General features: G+C 49.3%; 1 protein-coding gene across 3 annotated transcripts in view; it reads left to right on the forward strand.

The window, feature by feature from the left end:
* Positions 1-8,767: 8,767 nt before the first annotated feature.
* Positions 8,768-23,407, forward strand: part of MYZAP (myocardial zonula adherens protein) — an 89,189-nt gene continuing 74,549 nt past the window's right edge. For 2 of the 3 annotated variants that reach the window (XM_080808171.1, XM_080808169.1), the window contains exons 1-2: positions 8,768-8,901; positions 20,007-20,093. In XM_080808171.1, the coding sequence (XP_080664297.1) occupies positions 8,836-8,901; positions 20,007-20,093 (153 nt within the window). In that variant the 5' untranslated portion in view covers positions 8,768-8,835. The remainder of the gene's footprint in view (positions 8,902-20,006; positions 20,094-23,407) is intronic. The other variant, XM_080808170.1, reaches the window with a different exon arrangement.

Here is a 23,407-nt window from a genome sequence, read left to right on the forward strand (position 1 = left end):
TTCTCCAGAGCTGGTGAGCCCTGGAGACTGGCACTGCTCCCATCCAGAGGTGCAGGGACCTCATGGGGACTGAGTAGGCTGGAGCCTTGGGGACCGTGGGAAGACCACTCGCTCATTCAAGACTGCTCTACTTGATGCCTACTTGGTGCCAGGCACTGCTGCAGACTCTGGGCTGGAAGAATGAACAAAACAGACCTGTGCCCTCTTAAACCTTGGATCTTCGGGGAGACAGACACAAACCAAAGGCCCACGACTCGGGCTTTTGTCTGAGGAGCTGTGAAGTCATTGCAAGGGTCTGCCCAGAGGAGTGTGGGTTCACAGGGATCCCGGCGGCCTCTGTGCTGTGAAGAGACCAGAGGGGTACGGGGGCAGGAGCAGAGAGGCCAGCAAGGAGGCTGTATTTGAAGGATCCGCGGGAGAGGGGGTGGTGATGTAAAAGGTGTCAGACGTTGGACCTGTTTTGAAGGTAAAGCTGGATAGATAAAAGGTGTGGTATGAGACAAAGGTGAAGTCAAGGATGCCTCTGGGGATTCTGGAATGAGTTGTCATCAGCTGAAGTGGGGAAAGCTAGGGCAGGAATGGCTTTTTTTGTAGGGAGAGGATCGTGCACAATGATAGCTGGGTCCATATGGCTGTGTGGGGGTTAGAAATGGTGTCCTTTCCTCTGGCGGGCACAGCCCCACGTTGAGGGCCCCGCTTACCAAGAGGAACATTAGATTGTCCAGCCTGAAGTCCTGTCTCTGCGACAACCTCATACAACCTCATACAACCTCATACAAAGGCCCTGCACCCAGTGACTGTGGTCACAACAGAAAGGCCCCACCTGTGGGCGGGATGGGGCCAGTTGGGTACTGGGAGCAGAGCAAACTGAATTTGGAGCATCGTTCATATCCCCATGTCATGTTTTATAGTAAACTTGATATGTGCCTCACAGCTCTTATGGAAGCCCGCTTGCATGAATTCATTAGAGGTATAAAGGCAGGAAAAGAATGTTAGTGAGTATCGTTGGTCCCCTTAGGATTGAAAACTAATGAATGCTGTTTTGTTTTGAAGTCGTACAATCCTCTTTCACACATGCTAAGAGCAGATAAGTTCTCTATATTAGTCCTTCTTTATAGAGCAAACCAAACACGGGGAGATAATGGCATTTATTCTTTTCTGAATGTCTTCCCTCTGCACTGGGATAGAACTTTCAATGTACTTGCTTTGAAGAATTTTTTTCCAAATCTAAGGAGTGTTCACGCTCTTTCACGCTCATCATTACTCCCAAAATGACCAGGTGATGCCTGCTTTTCTTCAGAAGGGACCTCACATGCTATAGTCATTGTGTTTATATTCTGTACTCTCATTCAAGCCTCACAATGACTCTAAGAGGTGGAGGCTGAGCTCCCATTTCACAGGTGAGAAGACTGAGGTTTGGAAAGTAGCAGCGACTTGCCCAGGACTTCCCAGCTACTATATGGCAGAGCCTGAATGTAAACACAGGTTCGTTTGGTTCCAAAGCCTCTGTTCTCTATTAAATAGTGTTCCTTGGACTGACTTCTCTGATGTAAAACCTAGAATCCCACAGTCCCAGGGCCAGAGATGTCTAGGATTTGAAGGGAATACATGCATCTTCTCTATGCCTCCTTCCCTACCTGATGCCTGGGCTCCCTGTAGACATCCTTGACGAGATGTATCCATCAATGGTTCCAGACCCTGGTCCTATACAAATGCTGGCAAAAGTTTGGGGAAGCTTATCAGAATATGTATTTCTGTTTGTCATCCCAGAAAAGGTATTATTACAAAGTCTCCCACGTGGTTTCAGTGCAGAGTGGGCCTGGGGACAGTTCATGCAGCCACATTCGGGTGATGGTGATTGCCCCGCCTACCTCTGGAGTGGGCCCTGCCCATCACTCTCCCCCTCCCCAAGTTCTCCTCTCTAGTGCTTCTCCTCAGCTAGCTCTGGCTCTTGGAATATTCCTTCGATTACATTGAACCCCATCTCCCTGTAGCTTTCACCTACTGAGCCCCATTCTATACATTGGTTCACACAGAACATGTCTAACTGCTCTGTTACAGGGACAGAATTGAAGGCACTAACATGTCCCCAGGTCTTTCCTTCTCTGGAGATAACATCCCTAGTTTTGTCACCTGCATCTCCCATTATTTGATGCTAAGTTCATAGATCATCTGTGTCATGTTCTTCTAAAATCATTTGGGTGGTCCACGTTCTTTAAATCATGGTACCCAGGGGTGCCTGGGTGGCTCGGTCGGTTAAGTGTCTCCTTTCAGCTCAGGTCATGATCTTGGGGTCCTGGGATTGCGTCCCATGTTGGGCTCCCTGCTCAGCACGGAACCTTCTTCTCCCTCTCCCTTTGCCTCTTCCCTTTGCTTCCTCTCTCTCTCTCCCTCTCTCTATCAAATAAATAAATCTTAAAAAAAAATTGTGGCACCCAGAATCAAAGGCCACACTCTAGGCATGGTGTGATTCACACCACACAGCAGGGCCTCTTGCCTCTCTGGTCCAGACCCTGCCTTCCTCCGAATGTATTGTGAAATTAGGTGAGATGTTCTGGGTCATGGAAGGGTTGGCTTCTGTGGAGTTACTGGCCAACCTGAGTTCCACATGTGTCTTTAGTACACGACGCTGCTGAGCGGGGTCTCCTCTACCTGCTCCTGGTGCCATTGTTGGCTTTGGACCCAAGGTGAGGACCATAGGTTTATTCCTGTCGCATTCCCTCTTGTCAGATTCTCCAGCCTCTTGGTTTTTGGATCCTACTTCTCCCCTCTGTGGATTGAGTGTTCCTTCCTCAGAATGTCTGTGTTCAGACTGGTTTATACCGGGCTCTCCAGGCCACACGGTGGTTACTGCTGTACCTGAGATCTTTACTCTGAGCCATGCCATATTACACACCCATTGGTATCTGCATGTACATCTAGATTTTATAGAGACACAATACATAGATGTCGTGGACATGGTTGGTGCCCACCTCAATCTCCTTGGCCCTCTTTTATCAGCCCTGCGTGTCTCTTTCCCAACTGTTAAGCATGTGTTTTGACGCTAATGGTTTGTACCTGTAACTTTCAGAGGATTTCCTGTGGCCATGGAGGTTTTTGTCCCTACAGAGTTCCACAGTGCATGGGAGCCATATACCTCCCTCCCTGCCCTCCCCCTTTACCCCCACAACAGGGAATGACTAGCCGGTGTAGGAGTACAAACACCCTTTTGTCTTAAAGCATGACTACCTCTGAGGTGCACTGTATACTCCAGAGCTGTCCACGGCATCACGCTGGATCTGGAACTTTCCCTAAAATGGTGTCCTTGCTTGCTTCTTCCTCTTCCTCTGTCTCCACTCCCTTCCTGGTTTCCCCTCGGAACACTGCCTCGGTAATCATATGGATCCTTGGCTCAGAGACTGTTTCAGGGACAAGATGGTAGTCATAACATCAATAGATAGATCCGATATCCTGCGTAAATACACATTTATAAACATCTCAGGGCTTTTTTATTTTTTAAAGAGCAAAAAAACCCACTTCCCATTGTAAATCGGCTATTTCACTTTTGGTATAGATGCGAATATGGGTATTACTCATATTTTGATCAGTCCAAATGGGATTTCCTGAGAAGTCACCAATCTAGAAGCGTTCGGGCAAATCTGACTTACTCATGGAAGGAAGCACTGGGTTACAGAAGGGGATGTTCCTTGTGCAGCTCTGCTCAGGAAGGGCCCTAATTCCTTTAACATTTCTCACCGGACTTACTCCTTCCTTTCTGTGAGAATTTTTTTTTTTTTTTTGACATTGGGTGGAGCTGGCTTCCTCTTAAAGACAGTCACCAGAACGTCTTCCTGAAAACATAAATACATAAGGTTTCCGTCTTTGCACCTGCAAGTTTTCTACTACAAGCCCACTGAGCTATTTGGAAAAGTCGAAAGGACGCCTGTTTTTAGATTTGCCCCTTTGCGTTTAATGCACAGCCAAGTCCCGGGGCTGAGAAAGGAATGTGTCCTTTATTGATTCCCCTTCCCTCAGGAGCTATACAGGTATTGGCTGACTATTCACTAAGGTGACCTACAATTCACAAAAACCCTCCAGCTTGGGCTAGGTCACTCAGTGCTGTTGATTTTCTGCCGTTTGAATTCCTCCCCTCCTTTCCTTTCTACTGCTGCTGGTGGCCCTAGTACAGAGCCTCTTTGTCTCACATCAATACCATTTCAGCAGACGCCAAAATGCTCGCTCTGCAGCCTCTGCCTTCCATCCAGACTCTTATCTCTGCTGCCTGAGCACGTCACTGCCCTGCTTGCAAACCTTTAATAGCACCCTACCACCTGTAGATTGATTCTCAACTTTATTCAAGGCCTTAGCAATCTGAGCTCTACTGGCCAGTCCCTTCTGCTCTGAAGGTCAAGCTAAACTAGATAACACAGTATTTCCCAGACTCTCTGACCCCTTGGTTTCCTCTGGCCCTGGATGCCCTGACCTTTCCTTCTCATCCTTCGGGGCCAGCCCCCATGCTGCCTTCCTGGGGAAGGCTTTCTGCTCTCTGCTGCAGGAACAGCTTGGGCCCCACCCCCCCTTCTCCCCTGCCCACCACAGTGCTTTGGACTTTCTCACGTCTGCTTCCACCCAGTATCAAAGTGAGCTGGCTGGCCTCGGGGACGCTGGAGCCATGCTGCTGGATGGGAGCTTACTTAGCCCCACCCCTTACTAGCTCTGGTACCATGGACAAGTCACACCACCTCCCAGGGCTGTGATTTCCTCCTCGGCAAAACAGGGGACAGCCCCACACCTTCCTCACGGAGATGCCTGGAAGGTTCAATGAGTTGGTGTATTTGGAAATGTTTGAATGCAGAGAGTGCCATCGAAGGGGTAGATACCATTTTACTTTACTAAGTACCTGCCTGTCTTCTCAAATTGATTGTAAATGAATGCCTGGAAAATGGGAGTGGCCTTCATAACGGTGTCTCCAGTGTCTGGCATACAGTAGGGACTTGCTCCATATTTGTTCAATGAATGAGCTTATTATATTTTACCAGTGGTTCATCTGTGCATGAGTTAACTGGTGAGGGCAGGATTATTTTCAGTGAGCTTGGATTCCCCAGAGTGGACCAGCAGCGGCTTCCAGCCCCATGTCTAGACAGGTTTATAAATGGTGTGTATCTGGGTGACTTGGCCAGGGTGTTGGGTTCCTCTCGGTCTGCTTATCTCTAGAGCCTGCCCTCTTCTTCTCCAACGTCCCATGAATGTGGGGTAGTTCTTGTTCTACTTCATCCAGAGCTGCTCTATAACTCAATACCCTTGTCCTTGGGTTGGAAATGTGTCTGTCTTTTATTGTGAATGTTTACTTTCTGTTTAGCATTCAGAACAGGAGAATATGCCAGGGCTATGACAGCTGAATGGCAAAAGGAGAAAAGGGAAGCTTCAGAGACATAAGAGTGAGGAGGGCGCAAAGTAGCAGGAAGCCTGGCTTTGCTTGGCCTCACCTACCCTGTGTCCTTGTCCAGCAGTTCAATTTTTCATCGTCTCTGCCAAGAAATATCAAGTCAACAGTCTCCGAGGCTCGTGACTTTGCTGGAGAAGTGGATCCCCTCGTTAACCCCTCAACTAAAGATGCCAGTGGAGAGTTTGGGGAGGGTTCAGCAGAGAGTGGTAAGGACAATTCTGAAAGCCGAGGCAGGGAAGATATGAGAACATTCTAGAAGTAGGGTGAAAGAAGGAGGTTCAGTTCAGTGGTTGGTTTCAAGAGAATAAAGAGTGTCTATACAGACATCTGGAATTTTCTATAGACCTGTGCTTCAGCAGGGAAACTCAGGGCAGCTCTTAGGAATGTGTGACTGCTACTGTGGATGGATAGGATGGCAACTAAGGCAGTCTTGTCATAGCTCCTTTTCCCTTCTGCCAGAACAGCAGTGGTCTTTGGCTACCAAAGCTCACGGTGGGCCTGGAGTAGATGGGAGCAATGTTGAAAGGAAACAGGGTGACCTTCCACCCCAGAGCCCTGCCCTTATCCCTCTCACACCTGCCCCATCTGACCCTTCAGTTCTGTAGGCTGGAGAGGACGTCTGGCTGGAGCAGAAGTGCTCACTTTTAATTTCCCTTTTGAAAGGAGTCAATCTTTCCTTTCCATCTTTTCCTCCCAGGACTGTTCATAGAAACTCACGACTATGACTTTTTTTATTTCTTTCTTCCATTTTAGATACACTTTCCATTGATTTCTCAATCCCAGATTTCCTTCCCACTCCCCGTCTTTCTCCTTTCCCACATTGCTGGGGCTCCCCACTCTCCACTCTCTTGCAATTCCATATGTGTTGGCCTAGTAGGGAGGGACTGTGGCATCTGTCCAATCACAGCCAACACTGTGTCCAAACACAGTGACAGCCAGTGTGGGGGACTTTCCTAGCTGGGATAATCCTGGGGCTCTGACTGCTTCTGCTAGCAAACTGCTTGGAGACCTTCGCCCAGCCTAGAAGCTGGGTTTCTGTTTTGTTTGACCTTGAGTGAGTTGTACTGTTGCTCTCTAACATCATTTCATTGTTCAACATTATTCAACATTGTTCAACATTATTCAACACTAAGCGTGTACTTGTAACATGCCGGTTACTGCTCTAGGCAGAGATGTAAATGCACTCCAGTTACAACAAAGAGCTCACAGGCTGATGTGCCTGTGGCTGCTTTTGTAATAAACTGTAATACAGCGTGGAAAGTAATATATTAACAGTATGAAAAAGACTTGGGTAGGTAGAGGGAAGATTAATCCATGGACCACACGTCCTTTCTAATGCTGACTCCATCTTGGGTGGTCACTTGGGAGGTTGCCATCATGGAAATAAACATTGACGATGCCAGGCTATTCTGCCTCTGTCTGAAGGGCAGCACATTTCCTTTCTCCTTAGGGCAACATAACAAAACAAAACAAAACATATCAGAGCTTCTTTCTGCTGAGATAACCAGGCAGATATTTCTAACCTGTGTTGGCTTTCAATGGCCACATTTTGACCATTGTCACTATTTATTGAAAGGCAGACCCAGCTTTCAGTTTTATAAAACTCTCTGAAGAAGATGGGGTTGCGCAGAGGTAGGATACAAAGGGACCTATCGTGAAGGGTGGGGGATGGGAGGGTGGTCCAAAGGCAGCAGACCAGAAGTTAGAACACTCCAGGTTTAGTTCCAGTCTATTCACCAGTTAACCTGATGTCCCTGCACCTCATTTGCAAAATAGGGACAGTGACAGTATCCGTCTGTTGGGGTTGTGGTGAGAATTGGATGAGAAAATGCATACAGAGCATGTAGAACGCAGGCCCAGTGGTGGTGGTGATGACAGCAGGTGAGGTGACTTTGGTACCGTCGCCTAGAAACTCTGGCCTCAGTTTCCTCATCTGTGGAATGATGGAGTCCCGCAGGAGCACTTGGGAATCTGCGCAGCCTCAAGTTTTTGAGTATCTTTCATGTTGGTGCTACACTGGGGGTTCAGAGAAGGGCAAGGCCTGGCCCTCACCCTCTGGAAGCTCGCCTCTGGGGAAGGGGACACACACACACACACACACACACACACACACACGACTCTAATGGAAGACAAGGTGCCAAAGAGCTGCTAGGTTCATGAGTGTGAGTGTTCAGGGCAAGTAGGCCCTGGAGAGCTTGATGGGGAGGCGGTGTTGGACCCAGGCTTTGAAGAGTGAGTAGAGAGAGATTGTCTTTCCCTGCTGAAAGACACTTTATCTTCAGGATAAAGGCCAACCCTTTAGCTAAGTACACCAGGCTCTTCGTGACCTGGCTCAGCCTCCTTCTGCTGCTTCTCCATTTGCCCCCATCAGGGCCCCTCACACTGTGATAGTTTAAGGACCTAAAAAATACACCACACCTTCTCTTGCCTGGTGCCCATCTTTGCACATGCCAGTTCTTTTGGTCTGTAACCCTCGACTCCCTCTGCTGGGGGAGGGGTGCACCAGAGCCGTGGGATCAGACCCTGGGGTGCAGCCTAGTTTTGCCCCTGCCAGCTGGTGGGGCTTCTGCTGTGTTACTCAATCTCTGGGTGGGTGAGTGTCTTCATCTGCAAAATGGGGATATAGAAAAATAATAGTGCTTGCCTCAGAGGGTGGTTGCAAGAATTAAATGAGTTCTATATGCAAAGTGCTTGCCAGCTGGGACCACAGTAATCACTGAATAAATATGAGCAGTTGTGATAAACATTCTGCGCCTGGCTGGCTCCTGCCAGGTGTTAGCTCCTTCAGGTGTTAGCTTAGTCACCACCTCCCGGCACGGGCCAGCTCCCAGGGGCCTGTTGCATGCTCCTGTTGGTATCTCCTCTTCTACCAAAGTACCAACACCTGTCGCCCCTAGGTATCCCGACCAGATTGCAAACATCATGAGGACAGACAGCGCCAGTAGATTGATTTGGTGCTGGAAGAGACACAGTAAATAATGAATGACATCTCTGAGGGTTCCAGAGATGAGGCTCCTAGGGGGTTGGCCGTGGGCCATTGAGTACCTTGAGGATGAACAGACAGGGGACCTTGACACCGCAAGCAAGAGACAGAGCCTGGGCGTCCAGAGTATCTAGGGCTCTCGCTTGCCCCGGGAGGGACCCCGGGCGGGCACTGCGCCACGGACAGAAGACGGCGCGCCACTCGGGCCGAGTCTGCGCCGGGGGGAGAAAATGCAGCCCGACGGGTCTGGCTGGCGCGCTGGGGCCCCGCCCCCGGCCCCGCCCCGCCCCGCCGCAGCCCGAGCGGCTACCGGCCCGCACCGCCCCCTCGGTCCCAGCCTGCACCGCCCCCGCGCAGGGCGGGCTCCGCGCGCTTATTCGGCTGGGGGCAGCGCCGCTGCGGGCCAGCTGCCGGCCGCCGCTGCGGGATGCTGCGCTCCACGTCCACCGTCACCCTGCTCTCGGGCAGCGGCGCCAGGGCGCCCAGCAGGAGGGTGAGTAGCCAGGGGCGACTGCCGCCGCCGTCCCGCTTCCCCGACCCGGCCAGGACCCTAGCGGGGTCTGGCGTTGGGGACGCGCGGGAGCCAGTTCCCCGTCCCCCCGCGCCCCTCGCCCCCCAGCCTTGACCCCCACCCCCCACCACTCTGGACTCAACTCTCCCATCCCGTCCCAGCTCCGGCTGTGATCCTCTGGACGGCCTGTGGACTTTCTGGAATTCCCAGAAATTTCCTTTCCTTCCTGCCTCCTCTCTTAGGCCACGTTAATTGGTGGCACGAGTTTAAAAAGCAAGAGGGAAACATTCCTGCATTTCCCTACTTGAGGCTCAAAGGGAATGAATGTCTTTAACACCCAACCTTGCCTCTTTTCGGCGATTGAACAAAAGGTCACTTGTCCCCACTGGTGATAGAGTAACACCGATTCTGGAGTGAACTTAGCTAAGGTGTGGGCTTCACGTTACAACAGCGAGATCAGCAGCGGGTTCCCCAGGAGCCCAGTGGTATGGGATTCGGGTTTCTGCAAACCCCTTTCTTCGTTCTAATTTAAATACCAGCACTAAGCCAGAGGAGGTAGCCCAGGGAGACCTGGGCCCTGTCTCTAGAAAGGCTGCACTTTAGAAGCGCTCTGTTTCTCCCTCACCTTGGTTGCATTTTTTCTTACCTCTCCAGATTCTCTGTGAAATGATGCTAGGCTCATGCAGGTTGCACCTGTCTGGTTCTGTATCTCTTCCAAGATCAGGCCTCAGAGCACCCTGCCAGGGGCTGGCCTCGTGGCTGTTTAGTTCATCCCTTTCTCACAGTATTCATGATATTTATCACTTGGTGCCTCTTTTCTGTGGTTGAGACTTCTCTTATGTTCCCCAAGTTTTAGCTAAACAGATGCTTAAGTCCGAGTCAGGACCCCCTTTGGCACCCCCGACTTCTAGTCTTGCCCACGTGCCTGTATGCATTTCCATACTTCACACGAGGGACTAGCGGTTACCTTCTGTGCTTTCTTCAGCTCTAGAAGAAGGTCTTGGGTGTGGGCCAAGTGATGGATTCTGAGGGGGCTGTGTGTGTGTGCATGTGGGTACACCAGATGTGTAGGACTGACAGAACTCTGTTTGTCCGGTTATTAGCTTTGTAAAGCAAAATCCCCATCAGATCCAAGTGGGTTTCCGACCACAGTCCCAGCCTTACTCCAAGACAGGCATTGGCCTTTTTTCTATGGAAATGCTGCTCAGTTGGAACACAGTTGAGATTGAGAAAGAATGAAGTCACTAAAAAGGCAGCCCTGAGCCTGGACAGAGGCATACGTGGGACCAGACTGCATGAGTGTCAAGGGCCCTTCTAGAAATGGGTGGCTAGATTGGGGGGGGGGGGCACTGCAGATGGGACTAGCACACTAGATAACCTTTGTGAAGATTGTTTTTCTCAAATGTTTACTGTCAAGTATTTCTTTAGTTGTAAGTGGCACAATGGACAAACTGTTGAGAAAGCTTTGCCTTTTGATTAAGACAACCAAAATACTTTGGGGTCAAAGGACCTAGGTCAAAGGACCTAGAGGGGTCAGGGACCTAAGTCAGACCATGTGGGGCTGTTCTGAGCACACAGGTACTGGCATACTTGTTTAGGAAAGAAGATATCTAAAGATTCTAGGGTTCCCTTTAAAATTTCCTCTGCTCATGATCTACAGATACCACAGGTCCTGGCAATGTGTGTGTGTTGGGGGGGAGGGGGTCATGGTGGGAAGAGGTTATCTGTTGATTTTTTTTTTTTTTTAAAACAACATTTATAGATATCCTGGAGGATACTGGGCTAGGCATTGGGATCCACTCTACCTGTGGAGGCAGTCCTTATCACAGACCACCGTCGTACAAAGTGATGGTTGTTATAGTGGGGTACAGTGTTAACCGAGTTGGGTGAAGCTAAAAGGAAGGGTTCTTCTCAAAGCAACTGAAGAAGACCTCCCTCTTCAGGAGCCATTTGAGTTTGGTCTTACAGGGTGAATAGGAGTTTGTGGGGTGACTGGCATTGGGATACTGAAAGGAGGAAATGTTACTCATTTTAATGTAAGTCTTGGCATACATATCATAATGGCATATTGAATTTGCAAACACTTGTGTTTTTGGTGAAACAAGAATGGGATATCTTGAAAATAAAATTGTAGACCAAGTAATCATGAAAATTGTTCCTGACATCGAAAGTAGTTTGTCAGTAAACTCTGTGTCATCCTACCTTTCCTCTTGGATGTTGGACAAGTGATGGTCTTGAACAAGAACATGCTAGCCACCATCATAGCATTTCTGTTTTTATCCAAAGAGCTTACCAAATTAGGGACTGTGGGAGAACCAGGCTGTGTTGGTCCAGATAGTCAAGCCAGCTAGAAATGGTGGTGACAGCTGACACTGAGCAGGGAGTTTTCTGAGTCAGCCAGCCAGGGTGGTGTAGCCGGACCAGACTGTCACAGGTTATCCCCTGTCCCATGGCTGCTACTGACAACTTGTGTTTCCTTCTTATCTGAAATCATCTCTCAAAGAAAAAAAAAAAAAAAAACTGGTGGGAAAGTAATTTCTGTCAGCTGATAAGCAAAGAGGCATTTATGGAAGCCAACCAGCAAGGGTTGTGAAAAAAAAATCTACCTTCAAACCAGTTGTGTACTAAATATAGTTTTATCTATGGCAACGGCAGGAAGATAGATTGGCTGGAGAATAACCACAGACAGCACGATGCCCTTCAAGAATGCCGGGAAGAGGGGCGCCTGGGTGGCTCAGTGGTTTAAAGCCTCTGCCTTCGGCTCAGGTCATGATCTCGGGGTCCTGGGATCGAGCCCCGCATCGGGCTCTCTGCTTGGCGGGGAGCCTGCTTCCTCCTCTCTCCCTCTCTGCTGCCTCTCTACCTACTTGTGATCTCTGTCTGTCAAATAAATAAATAAAATCTTTAAAAAAAAAATGCCGGGAAGACATTTATAAAAACACTGACATCGCTTCTCGATTTTAAAGGGAGTTTCGCAAATGAACTTAATCCCACTGAATGAGCCTTTGACATGAAAGGTCCGCTGTGTGGCCAGGTTGTATATGTTGAGGGGGAAGGCACGTGTTGCTACGTGCAGCCAAATGCTTTTGGTGAAGCTGTTCAGCTGGGGCGGTGAGAGACCGAGATCTGTCAAGGGTTTCCTCCAGCACCACGCCGTCTTGATAATGAGAGATTGTTGGCTGGTGTGATTGGTCATGACCCCTCAGTGGTGCATAAAAAGAAAAACAAAACAGAAGCAAACCCAAAAAAGGCCACAAGATAGGACTGTCTTGCTGATCTTTCTGTTTGGCGAAGGTGTCCTCTGTCCAAACCCGATTGGCCTGCTGGTCCTCCCTCCCTGGCTAACACACACTGTCCTAGGACACATTTCTGTCTGATTGGCTCAGAATAAAGAATTTTCTTCAGCTGGCCCGTGAATGGGTCACACAGGTATTTACTTCCTTTTCACAGAAACATCTGTGTGTGTAACTTCTGTATCTGTGGGCTTTGAGGAAGGGACGTGGCACTGTGGGGCCTCAGTGTCTGGTGGAAGGAAGCTAGTGGCGGCACCCACCAGGAATGGGTGGGCAGGGGGGCCACTGCCCCCAGAAAACAGGCTGGCTCCTCAGCAGGGCCCCCGGACCCGGCCCTTGACAGGCCAAGTTGCAAAGTTTTGGAACTGTGGCAGCCTTAGGACTTAGCCAAAAAGCCTCTTTTCTTTTTTGTTGTGTCGGAGGAAGGATGAACAGACGTTGAGTCTTGGGGGCTCTTAGGACACTTGATTTCCTCAAGATGGTGAACCCGTGGTGCTTCTTCTGCAGAGGGTACGGAGTGGGATTCTGGACCTTTCCATGTCTTCAGTGTCCTGTGAGAGGGCTGCATACGTGGTCTGTGTCACAGTTCACCTGTCCTGAGCACCCATACCTGAGCAAGAACCCCAGATGCCCGAGCTTCTGATCACGTGGAAAAGCCTTTCAGGTCAGCCACCTCGAAAATGGTCTAGTTGTGCTCGAGGAGTTGTGGATCCAGGACTAACAAACCAGAGACCACTTGAAAAGCTTCCCTCTGAAATACGTTTGGCCATTACCTGTGTCATGGTCTTCGAGCTTCCGGTGGCCGGTTCTGATGTGCTCCAGCACACAGAAGACGGACACAGGGCTAGTTCCCTCTATCTTGCTGTCGCTGAGTGATTATTTCCTAAATTTCAGCCATACTGCTGACTCTTATTTGTACTTTAAGGCCAGAGTGCCCTTTCTAAAATGCAACACCCGGTCAGCTGATGACCCCACTTCAGGAGCCCTCCTTGGTACTACCAGCAACAAGTCCAAACTCCATACTCGAGCATCCAGGCCTTTCTGATCTGGCCTTTGCCTTCCTTGTCCCCCTCCCACACGTTTCCCAGATACTCCACATTGCTTGCCATCCCCCAAGCTTCCCATGCTGTTCCTCGCCTCTTTCATGCTTCTTTGAGGAGGGGTCACCTCCTCCAGGGAGCCTGTCTGAATTCGCCTTTTCCCTGTTTCCCTCGAGGCCCGTACACCCGGTTATTGTTTACATCGTCTATGATTAACTAATGAGGAGAGGGGTTAGGGACCCTCCCTCCCCAGGCCTGGTGTAATTGGTGCTTAAAAAGAGAAGGGAGTCACTGGGGTCCTACAGGGGCCACAACTCACACTGAATCAGCAAACAAGAAACAAGGAAGAGAAACTTGGGATAAAGCCAGCCTGTCACCTCTGGCCCACCTGGGCAGGAAGCAGGTGACAGACGGTTGGGAGTGCTGGTCCAGCTGAAGAGTTTGACAGTTCTGGGAAGGCCTCCAAATAGTTGCCCCATCCTGTTGCACAAGTTGACGTCTCATTCCTTTGGTTAAGTCAGTGGTTCTCAACCCTGGTTATACACAGAATCACTGAGAAGCTTAAAATATCTGTGCCCAGGCCCCACCCCAGACAGTTTAAACAGGAACCTCTGAAAGTAGAGAGTAATACCCGGTTTTTTCCAGGAAGCTCCCCAGGTGATTCTGATGTGCAGCCAAGAATAGGAACTACTTCTTGAATCATTGCTGTCTTCTTAGAGCTTTCTTGGAAATACAGACATTCCTGGGAATGTTCTGGAAGGTCGCATTGCTTTTGTGGAAGGTCAAGGCGGAGGTGGGGACAGAGTGGGGAGGGGGGTTCCTAACACTCCAGGTCACACTGGTATTTCTGCGCATTCACTGACCTGCATTTTCTCTCTGCATGTTGGCATTCCTGGGCACATCGTGTGCCTGTACAGAAGTGAGCCGGTGAGGATAGGCAGGAGAGATCACTGTCCTTATATTTATGAATTTTATCCAGAGTGCATCCCAACACAAGAAAGGGGGGCTCGAGAACCCCTTATACCACCTACAAAGTGTCCAAGCCTGTAGATCAACTCGTGCCGCCTGGGCCATATAGGGTCCTCTTGGCTTGTTTTGTGTGCCTCTGAGATAAGAATGGTTTTTCCAGTGGCCTGCAAAACCTAAATATTTCCTATCTGGCCCTTTACAGAGAAGATCTGCCCCACTCTGATGGAGTGGACCAGGCCTGCATGTTCAGGACCACAGCGGAGCTAAGAGGTCAACTCCAAGGGGCGTACCTTGCTCCACACAGTCTGACCCGCATATTCCAGAGGCCTTATACTTGGGCCGAGCAGAGTGTGGTGCCTGTGTTCCAAGCCACAACACAGGAACCACACCTCCTGTTGTTAGGTGGAACTGGGCAGGAAGCCACCGTCACTGAGTGGACCAGGCCTTAGAGAAATGGAAATGCATGTGGCTAATTTCCTTAGGGAAATACATCTCTGGCAACTCATGAGCATCCCCGCCCCCTCCCTGGGTCATCGTCTCCACCCCTTTTTATTTGATGATACTTTTCTCTTGGGTGAGCCCATGTGGTGAAGCCGAGAGCATGATGGTATGTGTCTCCCCAGTTTCTCCTGTCAATGGAGACCAGCCTTCTGCCTCCACAATTGGGGTGGGCAGAAACAGGGCCCCAGAGGACCTGCCTAGTTCCCGGGTGCCCTGAGTTGCAGACAAGGGCTTGGTTGTGTGATTCTTGTGGAGGAGGCTTGAATAGTATCTGTGCCTCCCTTAATGTCCCTCCCAGGGGGGTTGGTTTGAAGAAAGTGGAAGGCACTCTGGGGAGTTTCAGGTATATTTGCCTTACTGCGTTTTACTTCAACCTAAAAAGAAACTCCTACTGACATTTAATTTACTGAGCAAGTGCCTATTAGGTGTTGATACTATGCTAAGCCCTGTAAGGGTGACAAAAGCAATTAAGGCACAAAGCTTGTGTGATCTCTTCACCTATTTCCCAGCCCCCCGTCCGTCCATGTTGCGATGCATGGACTGTAGTAGGAGCCACTCAGTAACTGCTGTTGAATCACTTAACTCAGATTTGAGTGTTAGTCCCTTCCTGCAAAGAGGTGAATGACCCCTGATTGTCTTCCACAAGAGACCTTGCTTCTCCATCAGGCCTTTCTTTGTAGCTTGTTAGAGTTTGGCCCCTACCTGTCTGTCTGTTTTCCTTCCCCACTCTAGTGTAGGCTGTAGGCCTGCTTAATGTTCTCAGAACATTCTCACATCTGTGCCTTTGGCCTGGAGCAAATGCCTTGCCTCGTAGTTGTTTGCTTTTGCGATAACGGATTCTCCGAACTTCAATGAACCACAAAGTCCTTCCTGTCTTTCTATACCCAGCTCAAATGTCATTTCTAGGAGCCTCTGATATACACCCACCTCCAATTAAGACAGTTGTTCCTTTTATATTGCTACTCCTTTGTAAGGAAGTGCAATTCCACCAAGCCTTAACCACCAGGCTCCCCTGCCTCTCAGGACCTTATACTGGTTAATGTTGAGTGTTCCTATTTGCCTTGTTTGGGTGTGTTTTTGGATGCTGAGCTCTTGGGAACATGGCTGTTTCTTTTTCATCTTGGTACTCTCATTGCCCTTAATAGTATTTTATAAGAAGTGGGTGTTCCATAACCTAATGATGAACTACACTGAGTCCACCTTCCTGCTTTTGATTCACTGCAACAGACCATTGCTTGTAGGGACAACTAATCCAGTAGCTGTGGTGTTCAGGGTAAGAAAGATTTAGTTTTTCTCATTGTTCAGAACATAGGGCTGAGCCAGCTACTGTGGGAGTCCTGGGAATAAAGGACCCTGCCCTTCTCAGGTACTGCCCAGCCTCGGCTGCTCTGGGGATCGTGTATCAGAGTTTAAGGCAACCATAAAGATCAGCATCATAAAATGCTAAGGGAGATAAGCAGCCCTGCCTTGATCTTACTCAGGGGGAAATTTTCCCACGGGGAGATTGCCTGAAAGTGAATGAATAAAGGAAGGTAAACTATACCAGGTCAACCTGGTGGGTTCCTTCAAAGGTTACCTAGTGCTTCTGTTGAGGAATTCAGGATATTTTCTAGACCTCTGGATGGTTCTCTTTGCTGCTCATGAGGCACTCCTGTGGATCTAGGAAAGCTTGATCTGTCTCTCTCTTTTCTAGATACAGTGTCTCTCAATCTTTATTATTGCTATCACTGCTATTATTTTTAATTAAAAAATTTACACATACTTGGAAGAGTTGGACACAATGTGGGAATCCCACTTTACAGGACCAACCATCACCACCATCCATTGGTTGTGTTTCCTTCAAGATTTTTTTTCCATAAATCTATGCAAATTATCAGAGTGTATTTAAAAAACAAAAATGGGATGATTATTCACATTTTTCCCTGCAATTTCCTTTTTTTTTTTTTTTTTTTTCCACATGACAACACATTTGACCATCTTAGGAAGGCGTCTGATCTTCCATGCTGGGTTTCCACTGTGTCTGTGCGGTCCATCCGTCAGTGGGTCAGTACTGATGAGAGAGTGCTGGCCCCACGTGTAGCCCGTACCTTACAGCACCTCTAAGGACAAGAGTAAACATTGAACACAGGGGCTGGCTGTGATTTCAAGAACCCGCTACCGTTGCCAGATAGCTTTGAAGTCAAATGTGTGATTTTACAGGTTCCTTTTAGGTTCGTTCATTATCTCTCACCAGGGAAAACTGATGGCTTAAGGGAAATACATTCTGTTTCTCGTAGGGTTTTGTCATTCCCCAGGGTACACTTGGCTCAGTGTTGAGTACTGCGGGAAGTATGCTGAGGTATAGCAGGGTTCTGGGTGGACAGATCAAGAATTTTCTCAAACAGGGGAGGGAAACAGTACACTTTTGGGTGATTGGACCAGTGGAGTCCCTTTTGGGCTTTGTGCCCTCTTCAGTCTTTATTCTGAAAATTACATTAGGGACTAATCACCCTCCAAAAAGGTGTCACTTACAGTAGATCCATGACCAAATCGTTGTTTCATGAAAAGCAGAACTATAAAGCCAAGTGGGACTGTTTCTTTTTGGAACTTACAGGATGATGGTTGCATCTAGATATAATACAAATATCTCATACCAATAGAGGCTTCCTATGTGGCAATTTCCTTTTATCTGCATTTACACTTGAGATTCAAAGAGATTGAAGAGCTTGCCCATAGTCAGCCCAGCCAGGAGGCATTGATACCTGTAGGTGTGGGCACTTGTGCAAGCGTGTGCATGTATTTACCCATGTGTATGTGTACACATGCATGCGTCTGGAGTGGGGTGCAGGAGGAGAGCTCTTCCTTTTCTCTGCAGAACGGTGCTGCAGATTAGATCAGCCTATCACAGAAGATTATTGACCGTCACAGACTTGGGTTGCCTTCCTGCTGTGAGTCACACTTTGGTGTTTGTGCAAATGTCAGCTCGTTTCGACCAGTCTAGGTGGCCCCAAGTCAGGGGTTTGCCTTCCCCTGCAGGAAATCTGATTCCCCGTCTGTGCTCTTGGCTGTCCGTGAAGAGAACTGCCTCCTGGCTAGAGTGGGTGGTTTGTCCCTGGCCAACAAGACTAGCAGTGAGTTTCGAAGGGTTCAGTGCAAAGTTGGCCACATCAGGGGCCGTGAGTGCTCTGGGATCCCTGGGGGATGCAGCTTGCCCAGAAGAGAGTGAGGATGAAGAATAAGTATGAAAGAAACCAAGTCATTTAGTTGAAAGAGCTGGGGTTTTTAAATCCGGAGGAGAAGAGGTTCAGAGGGAAGGAGGCCAGTGTAGAGGAAAGGCAATTCTGTTGCCATCTCTGAGGGCAACCCCAGGTCCCTTAGATAGGAGTTCTGTGGGAAGATGCAAGTTCATCATCTGGAAGTTGGCGACACCGGGGAGCAAAATGGGGTGTCTCAAAGGGAGGTGACAGTGTATATGGAAGTGCTAACACATGTCCCACGTGGGCGCTCTTACCTGCAGATGGGAAATGCTATCCTTAGTCTCAGCGTCCACCTGCCAGGTACATGGGTACATGTGGGGGTTCCTTTCTAGGCTGGCAGGTTGGACTTCAAAGATCCTTACAGTCCCAGCCCATTCTGGGTGTCTAGGCTGCAGGTAGTGCTGTTCCGAGGCCGCCCTCTGGACCCGTGCAGATCCAAGACCCTGCAAACACAGTTGGGGCTGTATTAATCTGTGAGGGCTGCTGTAAGAAGTACCGCCAACCACGGGGCTCAAACAACAGACATATATTATCCCATAGTCTTGGAGCTGGAAGTCGAAAATCAAGGTGTTGACAGGGTTGGCTCCTTTGAGGGCTGTGTGGGAGGGAGCCGTTCCAGGCCTCTCTCTCTAGCATGTTCACGTGGTGGTGGTCTCCTACATGTGTGTCTTTCTTTAGGTTCCCCTTTTTATAAGGATTATCAGTCATTTTGAATTAGGCCACCCCGATGATCTCATTTCAACTGGATAGCCTCTGTAAAGAGCCTGTTTCCAAGTAGGGTCACATTTTGAGTTACTGGAGGTAAGGCTCCAACACAGGAATTTTGGGGGGATACAATGCGGTCCATAACAGGGACAAGCAGCACTCCCATGAGCCAGGCCCACATGGTTGTGGGCTGGGTACTCTGCATGCTGCTGGGACCTTCTTTGGGCTTTTCCAGTGGCCCAATCCCTTCTCCCTGGGAAGTAAGAGCAGGACCGGGCTGTGACATTAGGGTGAAGTAGACATATGCGGCATTAAGTACAGTCTCGTTGTTGGGCAGACATTGCCACCGTTCATCTGCAGAACATTTGTATCTTCTCAGACTGAAACTCCATACACGTTGAATAATAACTCTCCATTCTGCTGGGTCCCCAGCCCGTAGCAATTACTGTCCTGTTCTCTGTCCCCGTGCATTTGACTGTTCGAGGTAGCTCAGATAAGTGGAGTCCTACGATATTGGTCTTTGTATGACTGGCTTCTTTCTTGAACCGTAACGTCCTTAAGGTTCATCCATGTTACAGTGTGTGTCAGAATTTCCTTCCTTTGTGAGGCCAGATAACATTCCATTCTATGTAGATACCACGGTTTATTTATCCGTTCAGCCACTGATGGACGTTGGTGTTGTTTCCACCTTTGGGCTTTCGTGCCTAATGCTGCTATGAACATGAGGGTACGGACTTTTAAAAACTTTGTTCTTATGCGTGTTCATGTCTGTTGGAGAAAGGTCTGACAGGAGCCCCGGAGAAAGCGCCTTTACAGCCCAGACACCGGTGTGTGTTTTGACTTTTGCACGTGAGCTCTGATCATTCTGTATGTGTTGTTACGGAACCTGAGCCTTTCAAAAAAAAAAAACGTTTAAGGGGAACCTCGATGGCTCAGTCATTAGGTGTCTGCCTTCAGCTCAGGTCATAATCCCAAAGTCCTAGGATCGAGTACCGCATGGGGCTCCCTGCTCGGCGGGAAGCCTGCTTCTCCCTCTCCACTCCACCTGCTTGTGTCCCCTCTCTCGCTATGTCTCCCCCTGTCAAATAAATAAATAAAATCTTTTAAAAAATGTTTGAGTGCAGTGAAATTACTTGGTAATGTCCTTGTTTTGAGGATCAGGGTGGTGAGTGCCCCATCTGGGCCAGGCAAAGGCTGGTCTTAGCCTCAGGTTCCCCTGCGGGGTTGGTGACATCACCTCCTTGCTCAGCAAGGGGAACAGGCTCTGGGGAGCACAAGGTCACTCAGCTCTTTCTGCCTCAAAGGCGGGTTCATAACTGGCTTCTCCTCTGTGTCTCTCTTAGGCGAATGTCTGCAGACTGCGGCTGACCGTCCCCCCCGAGAGTCCGGCCTCAGAGCCAGGTGAAAAGAAGACTGAAAGAAAAGAACAAGTAAGCCGTCTCTGAGGCAAAGCTCTGACAAGTTCTCATCTTTGCACTCCTTTTATTTTAACCCCGGCCCCCGCCCGCCCTCCATCCAGGCTATTCACAGAGTCTGAATGTCAGCGACTCTGCTGATGAAAAGGCCCTCTCGACCTTGCCACCCCATCTTCCATCTTCCCAGACGTCAGACCGCCCTGCCTGGCTGGCCCTGCCAGCCTCCTGCCCCTGCTCTTGTTTCTTGGTGAACGCTGGCTCTGGGAGGCCTCGAAGCTGTCGGGACGCTGGGCTTGGTGACGGGTGCCGTGGCAGGGAACGGGTTTCTCTTGAAAAAGCCCGGTCCCGTGGAGTCAAAGGGCCCTTTGTGAACTGCCCGCAGCCGAGCCTTTCTCAGCAGCTGGAGGCGGAAGCCCGGCTCACAGTGAAGGCTGCCCAGAGAGGCTGGGCCCGGCGGGCAGCCTGGGCATGGGGCAAGGGCACTTGGCTGGAGGGCAGAGGAGGTCAGCAGAGATTTCTGCGTTAAGCACTGGGCTGCGAAGATAAGTCTGACCTTGTCCTTGTCTTAGAGGAGCCTGAAGTTTTTCAGGTGAGACAGACCAATGAGCAGTGTTGACGTGCTAGTTCAAGTGTTTGGATCCGGAAGGGCTAGGAGGGCTCTGGGAACACGGGGAATGGAACAAGTGACTGCTGGAACCGAACCAACTGACACCGAAGCAGAGGCCTAAAGGCTTTGTAGGAGGTGCCGCTCGCCTCTAGGCCTCTTGTCCCAGGCAGGCCATTTTCCTCATTTGCCGATGGTTATGGGACACCTCCTGGATTCCAGGCACTATGTGTGTGAATGCATGTGCTGTTGCTACACTGTGGGTACAGTAGTGAACAGAGCAGTGAGCAAGAAGTGCTTGTCACTCACGGAACTTACCTCCTAGTCAGGGGGAGAAGGAGAATTAAATAATCATGTTTTACTTTATTTTTTTAAAAAGATTTTACTTATTGACAGAGTGAGAGAGAACACAAGCGGGGGAAGGGCAGAGGCAGAGGGAAAAGCTTCTTGCTCCCTGCTAAGCAAGGAGCCCAAAATGGGGCTCGATCCCAGGACTGTGGAAGCATGACCAGAGCTGAAGGCAGATGCTTAATTGACTGAGCCACCTGAGTGCCCCTAAAAAATCATATTTTATAGAATTTGGAGGGTAACAAGTGCTGTTGGAGACAAGCAAGAGAAGGGGACAAGTGTGTTGGGGGGTAGGTGGTCATTTTTCCTGTATATATATTTTGTGTAAGCATAAAACAATAAAATGATATATGGTCATAAAATTTTATAAATAGAATGAGACAGTGACAAGCCTTGCTATGGAGGTGACCACGAATGCGGCCCCCTTAAAAAAGGGAGCTCCTCTTTGAGTGGTACCTGGTTGATAAAATCCTTAAATTTACTGTTGGTCTTTGTCTCTCCTCTCCTTCTCTTATGCCCTTCTTCTTCCCGTTTTCTACTAAGGACGGAGCTCTCTGTACTAATTCAAATGAGTGACAGGGGAGGGAGGAAGCAGGCAGGGAGAATGAGGTTATGACTAGAACCAGGCTGTGAGAAAGTGACATAGCTTATCTGCTTAAAGAGAAAGAATCAGTCCAAAAAAATGGCTCCAGGTGGGGGCAAGGCGAGTCCAGGGAGAGCCTGTGACATCCCGTGCCGGAGAACAAGTTGGACACTCACACGACAGGGTTCATAGCAAAGGACCCAGAAGCCAGTCTGAAGGGGGTCCCACTGCACTGGCAAAATTGGAATAATGTGAATATCAAAAAGTAATGACAGGAATATGTTTGGACACATTGCATAATAAAAAGATTCATGAGTGTATAATAATCATCAAAGATTTAAAAAAGGCAAACTGTTTTATAGAACTTCGGCCGATAAATTTGGAGAATCTCTCTTTAGTAACCCACCGGTCGGTTCACCAGTGGATGCCAAGGCTAGCTGGTGGAGGGTGGCTGGGGGACAGTATTTTCACATGTTCCCAGAACATCCCCTCATAGGTTACTTCCTGGCTCTGTAGGCAAAATGGTGCCGTCTCATAGCCAGCATTTCAGCCAAAGCTCCCATCTAGCTTTCCCAGGAAGGGGGCAGCCTGATCAGTAGGCTTCTGCGATGACACAGTCAAGGAGTGGACAGTATCCCCTATGAGACACTCATGACAAACTTGTTCAGCTAAATCGAAAAATAAGGAAACAAAGAAACCCCACATGTGGGACATTCTGCAAAAACAGCTGGTCAAAAGGAGACTAAAGAGAGTTAATGTCAAATATAATGAGTGAACCTTGATTAGATCCGGGATCAAGGAAAAAATCAGTTGAAGTCCTATTGGGATAATTACACGGTTTTGAATCTGAACCACGTACTCGATATTATTGAATAACTGTTAACTTTTCTTACTTGTGATAATGGTACTTTGAACTATTTTCACAGCCTGCGTGTAGCTTTGAATATTCTCCGAAGAAAAAGTTTGGGGGTAAAAGCTCATCCCCAGAATCACCCAGCCAGACACGTGTTGTTGACTAGATGGGGGGGGTGCTCTGCCACTGGGAGGGGAGGGGTGTCCCTTCTGCCCTCTCTGCCGCCTTTTCTGTCTGAGCTGTGTGCAGGGACTCATGGGCTGCTTAACACATGAGGAATGAGAAGGAGCAGTTGTTGAGGAAGCGGCCCAAGCTGGAGGGGTGAAGGACAAGGCCATAATGGCTAGCCCCACCGGCCCGACAGGGGACGTGGGGAGTCTGTTGTGTCGGAGTCAGACCCAAGCTGTGTGCCTGGGCAGATGTCTGTGAATGGTCTCTGCTGCTGTGAGGCGCTACTGAGAGGAACCTGGTATTCCCAAGGAAAACAGGCATGTGTTCCACACCAAGCGGGAGTTGGTAGCCAAGTCCTAGACTTCGATTTGCCCATTTAGTCTGAAACAGTGCTTTTCAAACTTTTCAAAGTGATAGGACCCTCTTTTATTTTTTTAATCTGAATATTATCACAAGCCTTCCTATGTAAACCAGATAAAACCCAGAGCCCCCCCGCCCCCATCCCGTCTCCCCCCAGGGCTGAGAGGAGCATCGGGTAGGAGCTGTCAGGGCAGAGCTCGCACCAGGAGGCCTCTCCCCCTGCTGGGTGGACCCGGGGTGCAGCCGCACACCCTTATGCGATGTGTCAGTGACTCACTGTGAAAGAATCGGGGTAGAGTGGAGGACGAGGGTGGGGCCGGCTGTTTCCCCAGGACTGAAGTCCTTGGGTGGCGATTGCACCAGAAGGTACTGGTGGTGGCTGTGAGGCTGTCCTGAGTGACTTTGCCGCC

Source organism: Martes martes (genome assembly GCF_963455335.1).
Source record: "Martes martes genome assembly, chromosome: 7".
In the NCBI taxonomy this organism is placed as follows: domain Eukaryota; kingdom Metazoa; phylum Chordata; class Mammalia; order Carnivora; family Mustelidae; genus Martes; species Martes martes.